The sequence below is a fragment of the Parasteatoda tepidariorum genome, chromosome 4 (genome assembly GCF_982258835.1).
Source record: "Parasteatoda tepidariorum strain Cologne lab strain chromosome 4, Ptep-v5.0, whole genome shotgun sequence".
NCBI classification, from domain to species: Eukaryota; Metazoa; Arthropoda; class Arachnida; order Araneae; family Theridiidae; genus Parasteatoda; species Parasteatoda tepidariorum.
The window spans coordinates 96227803-96240465 of NC_141758.1; the positions used below are offsets into that span (position 1 = coordinate 96227803).

General features: G+C 30.8%; 1 protein-coding gene across 2 annotated transcripts in view; it reads right to left on the reverse strand.

Annotated features, from left to right (window-relative positions):
* Positions 1 to 6810, reverse strand: part of LOC107454229 (rho GTPase-activating protein 44) — a 73096-nt gene extending 66286 nt beyond the window's left edge. For both annotated transcript variants that reach the window (XM_016071341.5, XM_016071340.5), the window contains exon 1: positions 6537 to 6810. In XM_016071341.5, the coding sequence (XP_015926827.1) occupies positions 6537 to 6589 (53 nt within the window). In that variant the 5' untranslated portion in view covers positions 6590 to 6810. The remainder of the gene's footprint in view (positions 1 to 6536) is intronic.
* Between the last annotated feature and the right edge of the window lie 5853 nt (positions 6811 to 12663).

The following is a 12663-nucleotide window of genomic DNA, read 5'->3' on the forward strand; positions in this document are numbered from 1 at the left end:
TATATATATAGATAAGATGTATATATATATACATCTTATCTATATATATATAGATATTATCTATATATATTATAGATATAAAAGATGTATATATATATATATGTAGTATAAATATATACAATATACAATTATATATATATATGTATGTATGTATGTATTATATATAATATGTATATATATATGTAGTATAAATATATACAATATACAATTATAGTATAAATATATACAATAATGACCCACTTTACATAAGAAGAAGAATTTAAATTTCGGACTACAAAAAAGTTGAAATGATTCATTGACCCAAATGAGATGTTTTGGAAAAAATTAAAAACAAATATATATTCTATGAGCCAGTCAGTTTATATGGAAGTAATTCTTCGTTCTTGATAGTAATAGAATAAACATAGCATACAAATGTCCAGAATAGTGGTCATAGAGGAAAAAAAAGATCATAAAAAGCTCTAAAAAATAAATCTTTGTATTAGTTAAATACAACACTAATTTCTTGGGGAAATCCTAGAATATATTACACACAGCGCTGTAGTTGGAAGGAAAGGGGAAGAGCGCTGTTCCCTGATATATTTGGTTTGTAGCAGAAATTTTTTTTTAAATATTTAAAAAATATTTCAAACGAATTTTTCTCTTGTTCATTATTTCTAAAAGAAATTTCTCCTTAGTTCGGGGAAAAAAATTTCATTTTGACAGAAGTATACTTAATGGTGTAAATGAAAACAATAACTGGACAAGGAAATTTAACTTTGAACTGTACAAGATTTATAAACAACCTGATATTAATAATTACAACAAAAAAAAAGGGAACAAAAGTTCGGGGTTGAAATATACTGATTCGGTGGAGTTTGATTTTCCTGCAAATTAATGAAAAGAACAGGAGATCAAAGATAAATCGGAAGTCGTTATGGAGAAATTTTCAGAGGAAGGTATTGGCCCACATTGGGCTGTATGACCAACTATGATGATGATACGAAAGATAAAAAATAATGCAAATTGGAAACAATCCCCCTTTTTTCAAAATTAATCTCTGCTTTTTTTAAAAATTAAAACCATGTCAAGTAATTTAAAAACGTGGTTTTTTGGCCTGAGAAAAATCAATCGGCTATATACCCTACCAAAAGATAAGGACCCCCCAAATTTATTTTCCAACTACAGGACTGTTTACACACTTGGTGCAATCTTGAAAACTGTCGCTAGCGATAAAATGGAGCATTGGTTAACACTTGTTGCCAATGCCGAAATAAACTTTTTACAATTACCTCCAAGTATTTGCTTAGGCAAAAACCATAGCAGATTTTAACTTGAAAATGCAAAAACATAACAGGCAGTGGCACTTAACCTTACGAGAACATCAATGTGGGGTATACCGGGCAGTGGCACAAAAAGTACAAAATTAAAAAAAAACTCAACATATAGCAATATATAAACACAAAACTTTTATTAAACAGCATTTATGCTAATCAGGCACCCTGTGGCACAATAATTTTAGGCTTTCTGCGACAAAACTCTCTAGCACTGATATCTTTCTGCAAGATACTTACAATAATAACAAAGATAATAAAGATGAGCCACTATGGCTCAAGGGATAGAGCACTCGCCTTCTAATGAGGTGGACCAGGGTTCAATCCCGGTAATAACTGGTCAATACAAATTCTGCACCCGGCTTGCACTGACCACAGTTCTATCCTCAGTGGTAGACGGATTGTGGGTTAGAGTCCCCTTGCCGCCAGGCTAATCGTGGGAGGTTCTCGTGGTCAACCTCTCCATGTAACGCAAATGCAGGTTAGTTCCATCAAAAAGTTCTCCGGGAAGGCAAATTTCTCTCAATAATTGATCCAGGAGTTCCCTTGTCTTCTGGATTGGGTTCAAAATTACAAGGCTAGGGAGTTGAACATAAGTAGTCGTAAACCCAAAATTGGGTCGGCTGTTCAACGACGGTTATAGAATATAAAAATAATAACAAAGATGTATGTTACTAATTTAAGTTAACAAAAACGAAACAAAAAAAAGTTCTTATTTTCAATTGAGTATGTAATATTTATTTGACTCTAATATTTTGGGCGATATTCACACAATTTGTTTGGGGGGGGGATAACGCACAAAGTATTTTCTATATCGCATTTTGCAAATCATCATCACATTAAAAAATAATTAAATAACATGAAATCTGCAGCAGTAATTAGCGAAAAACAGATAGATGACGAAATCACATGAATAAGACTTTTCAAAAAGGGGATACTCGAATGCAAGTTTCGTTACAAGATTTGATTGTTTTAATAAATAATATTGTTTAAAAGTATCTTGTTTTAAACACTATGCGAAAATTAAAAGCAATAATTGCCAAAAAAAATTATAGAATCATTGCTTTAAGAAATAAGTGATGAAATGCGCAATTTGAATTTCCAACATAACCAGCGGAAAATACAATCCACATGGAATTGCGATATCGGCATAAACCGAGTGCCTCGAAAAGTGATTATTTGAATGCACAATTCAAATTTTACGTGTAAATTTCTGCAAAAAAGCAAGGCAAAGTTTTTTATTTCCCAAAAGAAAAAATTTCAGCAAGAACTCTGTAAAGTTCTGCGACAATGTCGCCATGATTCTGCCACGGGGAACAGGCATATAAAAAAGATACAATAATAAATACTTTGAAGTTGCTCACTTACCATTAAAAAGTGTATCCTATTTCTTTTCAACAAAATACCTTGAAATAATATCTATCTCTAATCATCGCTTTAGTACATGCCCAGTAATAAAAAATTGATTCCACAGTCAACTCTTACCAAACACAACAAATCTACTTCTTAAACACATTTTATTTTAAATAAAGTCTACCATAATATTCATTCTGCAGAAAGAGGGGGAAACGTCACACAAAATACCATCTTAAAAACCAAAATTAAATTTCTGTAGAAAATGATACGTCTAAAAACAAAACATTCATTATGTCAATACTTTTCTCTTCCCATCTACGCAAATAAAAATCATCATTGCGACATAAAATATCAGCTGCCAATACTAACTTCTCATTTTTGCAACATGCCCAATGACAAAGCTGTCAAATATACATCATCATAACAGCAACATGCCTACTAACAAAACTGTAATATACATCTTCATAACAGCAATGTGCCCAATGACAAATCTGTCATATACATCATCATAACAGCAACATGCCCAATGACAAAACTGTCATATACATCATTATAACAGCAACATGTCCAATGACAAAACTCTCATACACATCATCATAACAGCAACATGCTCAATGACAATACATCATATACATCATCATAATTTGCGTCAAACATCCAACTCTCTAATATAATCTTGCCCATATCATTTATAATACATTTGATTCTCCAATAATTCCAGTTACAAATTAAAAAAATAAACGTCAAGCCAAATCTACAACTACAGATAGAAAACTTTATTACCCTCTTAAACACCACCTAGGTCACCATGTCATATACACTATGAAACCATGTAACATATACTAAGATTAAGGAGAGTTTTTGACCCACCCACATACCCAGAAAAACTGGGTGCGTTTTCTTAAAAAAAAAAAAAAAAAACACTTAAAAAACCTGGGCTTAAATGGGTTTTTCATAAACATAATCAAAATAGATTAATAAGGAATAAGGTAAAAGAAAAATAGATTTAAGGGATTTCATATTTATATTGAGTCTGGAATTTTTAAATCAAAACTATTAAAATTATAACTTTTTTATTTTAATTCATAACTTAATTATTATTTTGTATAAAAGTTTTCTTTTCATTAAAACTATTTTCTTATTAATTAAAATTTAAATCTAAAAAGTGTTAAACTAGGTAATATCTTAAAAAACCCAAAAAAGTCTAATAAAACCCACCCAGTTTGGGTTTTTTTAAACCCTGAGATTAAGTCAATTTATTAATTACTAGCCGCTAAAGGCGGCCAGCTGTCCGCCACGCTAACGGTTTTCACAAATAAAGTTTTTTAAAACATAGCAGGAAATCTGAAAATTAGTGGACAATTAAAGTGTTCCTGTCCTGCAATTTTGTCTTCATATCCAGTTCTGTTGCAGATGTGTTATAGCTCTTGAGGATGTTTGAAGATGTAACTTTGGTATGGTAACATAAGGCCTATGGTAACCTAAGGCCTATGGTAACCTAACCTATAATATAACTATCAGGTGTCTACCCTTCTTCTTCTTTGAGAATCTCTTAATATCCTTTTCTTTGATAAAATACAAAGTTTTTTGGAAGGCGGTTCTGCCATCATGTCAGTAATCGGGTTTTTAAGAAGTCAACGAATACTTTAGAACATACTATGAAAGCAAATCATGAAACTTCAGTATTAAAATCTAAGTGCTTACCTGCAAACTGAAACTTTCTGAAATAACTAATTACATTTAATAAAAACTGTTAAAATAAAGAATAGAAAAACCAAAGAGATCCAAGGTAAGTGTGATCGTTCCTTCAAAAACAATTTAATTCCTATTTTATATATTATATGGCTACAACGCTTAAGGAAAAAAACTAAAATGCTAAATACATGAAAAGAACACAAAAACGGGGAAAAATGTACTTGAGGGTGCCCCTTGGCGAAATCGACGACTTATGTTTGGCGTCTTACTTGGTTGCCAGAACTCCGTGGTAACAGGAATAGCGGCCAAAATATAGTGATATTTCAATGAAAAAATTGAAAATTTAAACAAAGCTTTTTGAAATAGCAGTGAACAGAATAGAATCAAAATTAATAAACCCACTAAAATGCATTTTGAATCGAAACAAAAATTAATGGAGTAAGCACAGAAAGAAAAAGAGAAAAATAACTCACTTCTTCATTAAGCTTGAATATCTTCAGATTTTGGTGCACAGAATTCTCTAATTGCAGTTAGGTACTGTCTAAACTACGATCCCTTTCTAATAGATCTTTTTATGATGGGAGCATTTGAACCTTTCACACGACCCATTCAAATCCATCTGATCAATCTTTACGTTCAACCAGAGACATCTTTCCCACAAACAGGACATTTATGTCTATTACTAATTAAACCTTCATTCATACACCAGTCAATCACTACTTTTTTTCCTTTGTTATTCAAATCGTACACAAACTTAAGATTTGTCTTATTGACAGTATTCATTTTTAGTACCAGAAGCAAAAGTAACCTTACCAGCCAGTATCCAAAGTAGAACTAACGGATCTCTGAAATTACATTTAAAAACAACGCTAAATTCTTAACCAATCAGAATCACGATTAAAATCTAAACCAATCAGAATAATGATTGGTTTTCAACATCGCCCAGCTTGGCGATCAACCTCGATCACAACTTGGCGGGGGCACCCTCAAATATAGTCTACCCCGAAAACGAATTCATTTTTTATGGTATCAATTTCTATTTCTATATAATTTTTATGGTATCAATTTCTATTTCTACATTGCTACAAAAATTATCGTCTTCGCTTAAGAAATAAAAAATAGAGCGTTGAAAGAAGAAGAAAAACTTTTTATAACAATTATGAACAGCGACAAATAAATCAAAGCAAAGCGTTCTATTTACATATGGAATATGTTGCCACATTTTTAATACAAAAGTTAAACTTTTCTCCACTTTGATAAATGTAAACAAATGCGAACCTTACAATTAAATTATTAATTCCTTCGTATATTATTGGTTTAAGTTATCGAAATTTAATATTTCAATTGTAAGGCTGGCATTAGCATACATTTATAAGAGATATGCATTTTTTAATAGTTTTTTTAATATGGCTCTTATTTGAAGACGAAAAAGCATAGATTTTCTTACAAAATGACTGATAACTAAAAAATTAATCCAAATTTTTGAAAAAGAAAAAAAATACTTCTTCATTATGTCAAAACATAATTTTGTGTCAAGTTTCGTGCCTGGGCGAGGCTTCTGGGGCGATATATTGTGATTACAGACAGACACACAGCCGCTTTTATTATTATGTATAGATTTCAGCTTCCATACCAAATTTAATAATTTTATCTTTCATACCCAGGAAAAATTTAAGACGTAATTCCTCCATGTGATCTTATATATTTTTATAAAATGTCATTAAAAACAGAACAAATTGACATAATATTTAATTCTTCAATGTTTAATCTCTAATATTTATTCTCTCTGTCCAATTCTGTAATGCCCATCTTTATGAATACTCAACAGAACAATCCAAAGATAGCCATTGATTATTTTGCATATCATGAGGTTTAAAAAAATCAAGACGAGATTGCAATTCAAACACCTACTAAATAATTCTTATCTTAATTATTGCTGCAAACATTACCCATAAAAAAAAAAAAATCAAAGAAAGAATCAAAAATGTCAAAATATCGTGAGGGTGAAAAAACTATTTTCATGTAGATATTAATTAAAAATCGCAACATTATTTGATAAATACAAAATCACTTCAAAGTAAAAATCTATCAAAGTTTACAGTATAATTAAATTTCCTCCCACCCTTCATGTAAATGTGCGTAAAAACAATAGCAAATGTGTGTGTTTCTTACCGCTGAAACTTCTGGTCAGCAATTTGTTTGACTCGCAAAAATTGTTTCATCATTTTGAATTCTGGTGGAATTCTGTAAAAACCGGGGCGAATCAAAAGGTGTATCTAAATGATCTCATTAGGTATGAAGAATTCATCATTTACACTAATTCACGACATTTTGAATGATTATCAACTCACATCACAAATCACTAGGAACTGAAAGTTTGAAATTGCAGACGATAAAAACAAACAAAACAAAAGATAAGCGCGTGCTGATTAAACATTTCGAAATGAAGTGAAAAAAATGAATATAATATTTTTTTTTTAAGAAACTTTTTTATTGATAAAAAATAAATAATCACGCATTCATTGTGTAAAAAAAGATTTGATTTTATTAATGGTTGAATATTTATTTTAAGGACATCACAACTTGGAAAACGACGAGTACAATTAAAGGCATATTTTCACTGATTCCAGTTAGCTTGAAAGTACGGACTTCGGATCCCACTCATGCGTAATTTGCGGATTGGTGAAATCTTACGCCGAGGAATTATCTTTTGTTTGCCAAGGTCAATGCAAACTGATCACTGGAGGGTGTGGAAATAGTGTACAAACTAGTGACTAGAACAGTTGTAGTTTGTCTACTATAAGAACGCCCCCCGCCAAAAACTCTCGGAGGCCGTTTGCTGCTATGGAAGCAAGAATGCATTTCAGAGGGTAGCTTTTCTTCACTCTAAGGCTCACCAAACCGAGCCAAAACTCGTCCTAAACAATGACCCCACACCCCTACTTAAATTAGTTATACCTCATTACCATAGTCACCGCCACGTGTCCAGACGAAATAAATTATGAAGCAAAATAAAAACATTTTTGTACGCAATCTAAGCTGCTCAAAACATTAAATTTCATAAAAAGCACAACTAAATGGAAGCTGTTAATAATTGCTGAGATTTAGAGTCTCATTAAAGTCTGTTAACATTTAATTAGTTCGTTATTAAAACGTTTTCGTGGTTTTTATCTGTGAGTAATTTAAATTCCAATTATTTTAATTTAAAAAGTCTGTGAAAATATGATTTTACTCCTAGGAGTGTATAATTACAAGTTACTTAGATATCTAGGTTGTGTACAAAAATACAAAAAGTACAAAAATTAGAAGAGCATTTCACGATATTTACTAAGATAGGCTATATATCAAAGATTATATAAAAAAAATGATTGATTATTAAAAAATAATTTCCTTTGCTATAATGAACATTTGAATAGAATCCTATTATCGCCAAGAAATTTGAAAAACATTTTGGTTTTTTTCCTTTGCTTGTATCGCAAAATTTAATTTGTTTTAATTTAAATTTAATTTCACATAAAATAGGTTACTACAATAGTTTTTATAAATGTGATTTTACTCCGATATTTAAATTGCAAGTTACTTTGATTTTTGGATTGTGCTAAAAATTAAAAATCTAAGAAGAGTATTTCACAACATTTGCTAAGATTGATTTACAGATTGTCTGTCAAGGATGATAAAAAGAATTATTGGTTACAAAAAACGGTTTTATTACGCTAATGAACATTTAGCTGGAGTCCTATCACCGTTCAGCAATCTAAAGGATTTTTTCGTGGTTTTTCTTTGTATGTAGCACAAATATTGATAATTTTAATTTAATCTTAATAAAAATAAGTTATTCTTTAAACTTTCATGCATATGATTGTACTCTGATAGTTAAACTGCTAAGTACTTTTATTTCTCTGTTAAATTTTTAGAAAAAAGGGCGTTTCGTTATGTTCACAAAGATGATACTCCATCTCTCAAGGATCACAAGAAAATGATTGGTTATTAAAAATAATTTCCGTTAAATAATTAACAATCAGCTGAAATGCTTTTACTGATAAAAAGCAATCTGAAAAACATTTGCGTGAATTTCTTTAGCGTGTAACGCAGAATTAGAAAATTTTATTTAAAATTGGTTATTTCTAATAGTTGTTGTTGTTGTTAATTTACGTCGCACTAGAGCTGCACAATGGCCTATTTGCGACGGTCTGGGAAACATCCCGGAGGATGATCCGAAGACATGCCATCACAATTTTGATCCTCTGCGGAGGGGATGGCACCACCGCTTCGGTAGCCCGACGACCTGAGCGCGAAGTCGAGCACTTTACGGTAGCACAGTTTAACGAGGACCAATACCGCACACCCTCGGTCCCTACGCAGACTGATCCAAGTGGTCTCCCACCCGCACACTGACCGTAGTCAGTGAGGCTTGACTTCGGTGATCTGCTGGGAACCGTGTCTTAACGATCAGTTCACTGCGGGACTTATTTCTAATAGCTTTCATACATTATTATTGGCGATCGAAATGGGCTGCAGGTGGCGTAGCAGAACTCTCTACCTATGGCAACACTTCGCATGCTTTTCCCATTAGCATGTGGAGAGTTATAGAGGTTGAACGTACGTTAATTTCTCTCTTGATTTTTATATAGAATAAAATCTTTCAGTTTGGAAAACTGCATGGAACTGAAAACTACATTAAACATAGCTCTGAAGAAAAGTATCACGGGAATTTTAAAATATATTTTTAACAAATAAAAAGGAAAAATATTAAGAAAAGGGAAAATATCGTAGTACATTCCTATGCAACTGAAAAGAGGAGGAGAGTGAAGGGAGAAGAGTCATGCGACTACTAATCTTAAACTCCCTAGCCTTGTAATTTTGAATCCAATCCAGAAGACAAGGGGACTCTTGGATCAAGCATTAGGAGAAATTTTGTCTTCGTGGAGGACTCTTTTGATGGAACTAACCCGTATTTGCGTTACATGGAGAGGAAGACAACGAGAACCTCCCATGGTTAGCCTGACTGCAAAGGGACTCTAACCCATGATCCATCTACCACTGGTGATATCTTACGTCAGCAGTGTGGTCAGTGGAAGCCACCTCATTGGAAGGCGAACGCTCTTTCCCATGAGCCATCCTGCCTCATATTCTATCTATTAAGGACAATAATAATAAAAAAATGGTTATTTATGAAAATATTTTCATTGAGATAATGACGAACACTTAACTGGAATCTTATTACAGCCAGTCAATTTGGAAAAACTTTTCTGTGGTTTTCCTTATCATGTAACACAAAATTTTATAATTTTAATTTTAAATTTTGTCTCAATTAAGATAGATTATTTTTATAACTTTCGTAAATATGGTTTTATTTTGATATTTAAATTTTGAATCACTTTGAATTTTGGAATGATTTAAAAATTACAAAAATATGAAGTGTATCTCGTTATATTCACAAAGATGCTAAAAAAATTGGGAAAAAAAATTCTTGCGATTACTGAGCATTTAGCTGGAATTCTTCGAGCGACCAGCAATCTGAAAGATATTTTCGTTTTTTCCCTTTTTGTGTAACACAAAGTATGAATTTTTCTTAAAAATTCAAAGGGTTTTTCTTTTGAATTCGTTCTGTTAAATGTGTATATCATATATTTAAATATACAAAAAAATTCAAAACTGAGCATTTATATTTAAGTTATAATAAAACCAGACTTTTCAAACTAGTAACTATGATTGAATAAGCAAATATCCTTCCTTCTGTTGTAATTAACCCAAATTCTGAAAACCGAAGCTAATAGTTAAGACACGGTTCGCAGCAGATCACCGAAGTAAAGCATCACTGGCTACGGTCAGTGTGCGGGTGGGTGACCAGTTGGATCAGTCTGCGTAGGGACCGAGGGTGTGCGGTATTGGTCCTCGTTAAACTGTTCTACCGTAAAGTGCTCGACTTCGTGTGCAGGTCGTTGGGCTACCAAAGCGGGGGTGCCATCCCCTCTGCAGAGGATCAAAATTGTGATGGCATGTCTTCGGACCATCCTCAGGGATGTTTCCCAGACCGTCGCACTGTGCAGCACCATAGAGTTGAAATACTGGGTAGAGAGAGTAGAATAACCCCCGACCCGTGGACAAGATAAAGTCACGTGACTGTAGCCCAAACTTGCCGTTCACTGAGACCGCTTCGATTCCCGTCCATTCGTTTAGCATTGCGATCGTCTGATGCAATTAACTGTCTGTCTTTTTAATTCAGAAATAAGAATGGTACAAAAGTCCTGAGCATTTTGCTGCACGGAGAAGTTTTCTAGGGACTGTCCGATAACTTTTTACAAGAAAGGGCGACATTTTTTTTTCACTTTTTCTATTTTAAAATTAATTTTAAAATTTATCCGATGCTCAATCATGCTCTGATAATCATGTTTTATTTGCTTTAATAATCAATTACGCTCGTTTTTGCTCACTTTTTTGGCATTTAACATAAGTTTTTATTGTTTCTTAAACTTTAAACTTATAATGTTTAAGTATATTTCAATATATACTCTATTTTTAACTGAAATAGCTGCAAAGCTTTATTGGCTTCCTTGGCGAGATACTTTAGCGCCAATTTTTTTTTTTTTCATTTCTGTATATTCTGAAGATTTTGTATATCTTTACCTCTTGATTACTAAAACCCAATATTTATCTTGTTCTAAAATGTTTCCTTTAAATATATATATTTAAATAAAAAATATGGTACATAAGAAGTTGTGTTTTTTAAATTACATAGGAATGCTTAAAAACCAAATTATTTGTATATTCTTTTATGTTTGATAAATAATTAAATTCTATGAAATATTTTTAGTATTTAAATATAAAATAGTGTATAGTAGTTTTAGTGTTAATTTTTAATAAAATTGTATAATTCTGTTACTATACATAAAATGAATACAAATTATGTACTATTTAGAAAATAAATTAAGGTATATTTAATATAATCATTAAGTGCTTGTTTATCTTCTTTTTATTTAAAAATAGTTGCTTTATTGGAAATACTTTATTTTACTAGTATATTAAAGCGTAGAATTAGTTTGATTTAGTGCAACAAATTTAGAAAACATAACATAGAAGTGGATAAGTTGTATAGGAGTAAATTAGTGCAGTAAATTAGCGCAGGTGATGCATTGGTATGGAATAAACTGCTCAGACGGCCAAGGCTAACAGCTGGCTGTGGTGCAAAGATTTAACATCGTGAACCTTTCTCGTAAAATTTCAACTGTTTTTACCTTTGTATAGATTGTATATATTTAATTTGCAGCTGACTAAAAGATATAGTTTTAAATGCACTTACTATTTTTAAGAAAATTAAATTTTTTATGGATGGGCATTGTAATTTTCTTTATGTCCATAAAATGATTATGGTTCTTTTATTTGTAAAATAAAATATTTTTAACTGTTACTTTTAAAGTTACTGGTTTTCTGTATAAAAATTATTAAATATACATTGACCTATAATAGTTGCATAAATTTACCTCATAAAAAGTTGCATAAATTGCAATTTCCATCACAAATAAAAGTAAGATATTTTAATTATAAGTTCGTCAATCTACATTTAGTACAAAGTAAAAATTCTAATTGCTTTCTCTTTTATTTAAGTATTTTTTGTTTAAATTTCGAAAGATTTTCCACTAGTCTCTTTGTATGTACAATTCAAACTTCCTAGTAATTTATGGAATTAGATTGTACATGAAATACAAAGTAAAATTTCTAATTAAACTCTTTTATTATTTTATTTGATTAGTTTAATGCTTTTAATCTTATATTTTTCTCTATTCGGAGCTGAAAACTTTTATATTAGAATAAATATTTTATTTTATATTTAGACAAACTGTTAAGTATTAAGTTAAAATGCAACAGCAGTTTATTTTTGAAAATATCTATTTTAAGTGTCAGGAAAAAAAGAAGATAACAATAACAATAACAATAGAAATAACAATAGAAAATAACAATAGTTAAATGTAATAATAGTTATTACAATATATATTGTTAATTTTTTTTTTAAAATGGGTCTTTGCAATAAAAACATTTAAAAAAAATTTTCTGAATATAGTAATAAATATAAGTGATGCAGAATATCGTTTTTTATTTTTATATAATGAATAAATTTTAAGGAATAGTGTTAAGGGTAAAGACGAGAACTACTGAATTTTTTTTTTAATAAAGGCAGTACTTTAATTAAAAATTATTTGTTCAGAAAAAAAAAACTCATGTTTTAAAAACCCATTTAATAATATTAAAGAAATGTGATTAACGAAAATATTTTTTTTCCCTCTTTCAAATGTTCCGATTA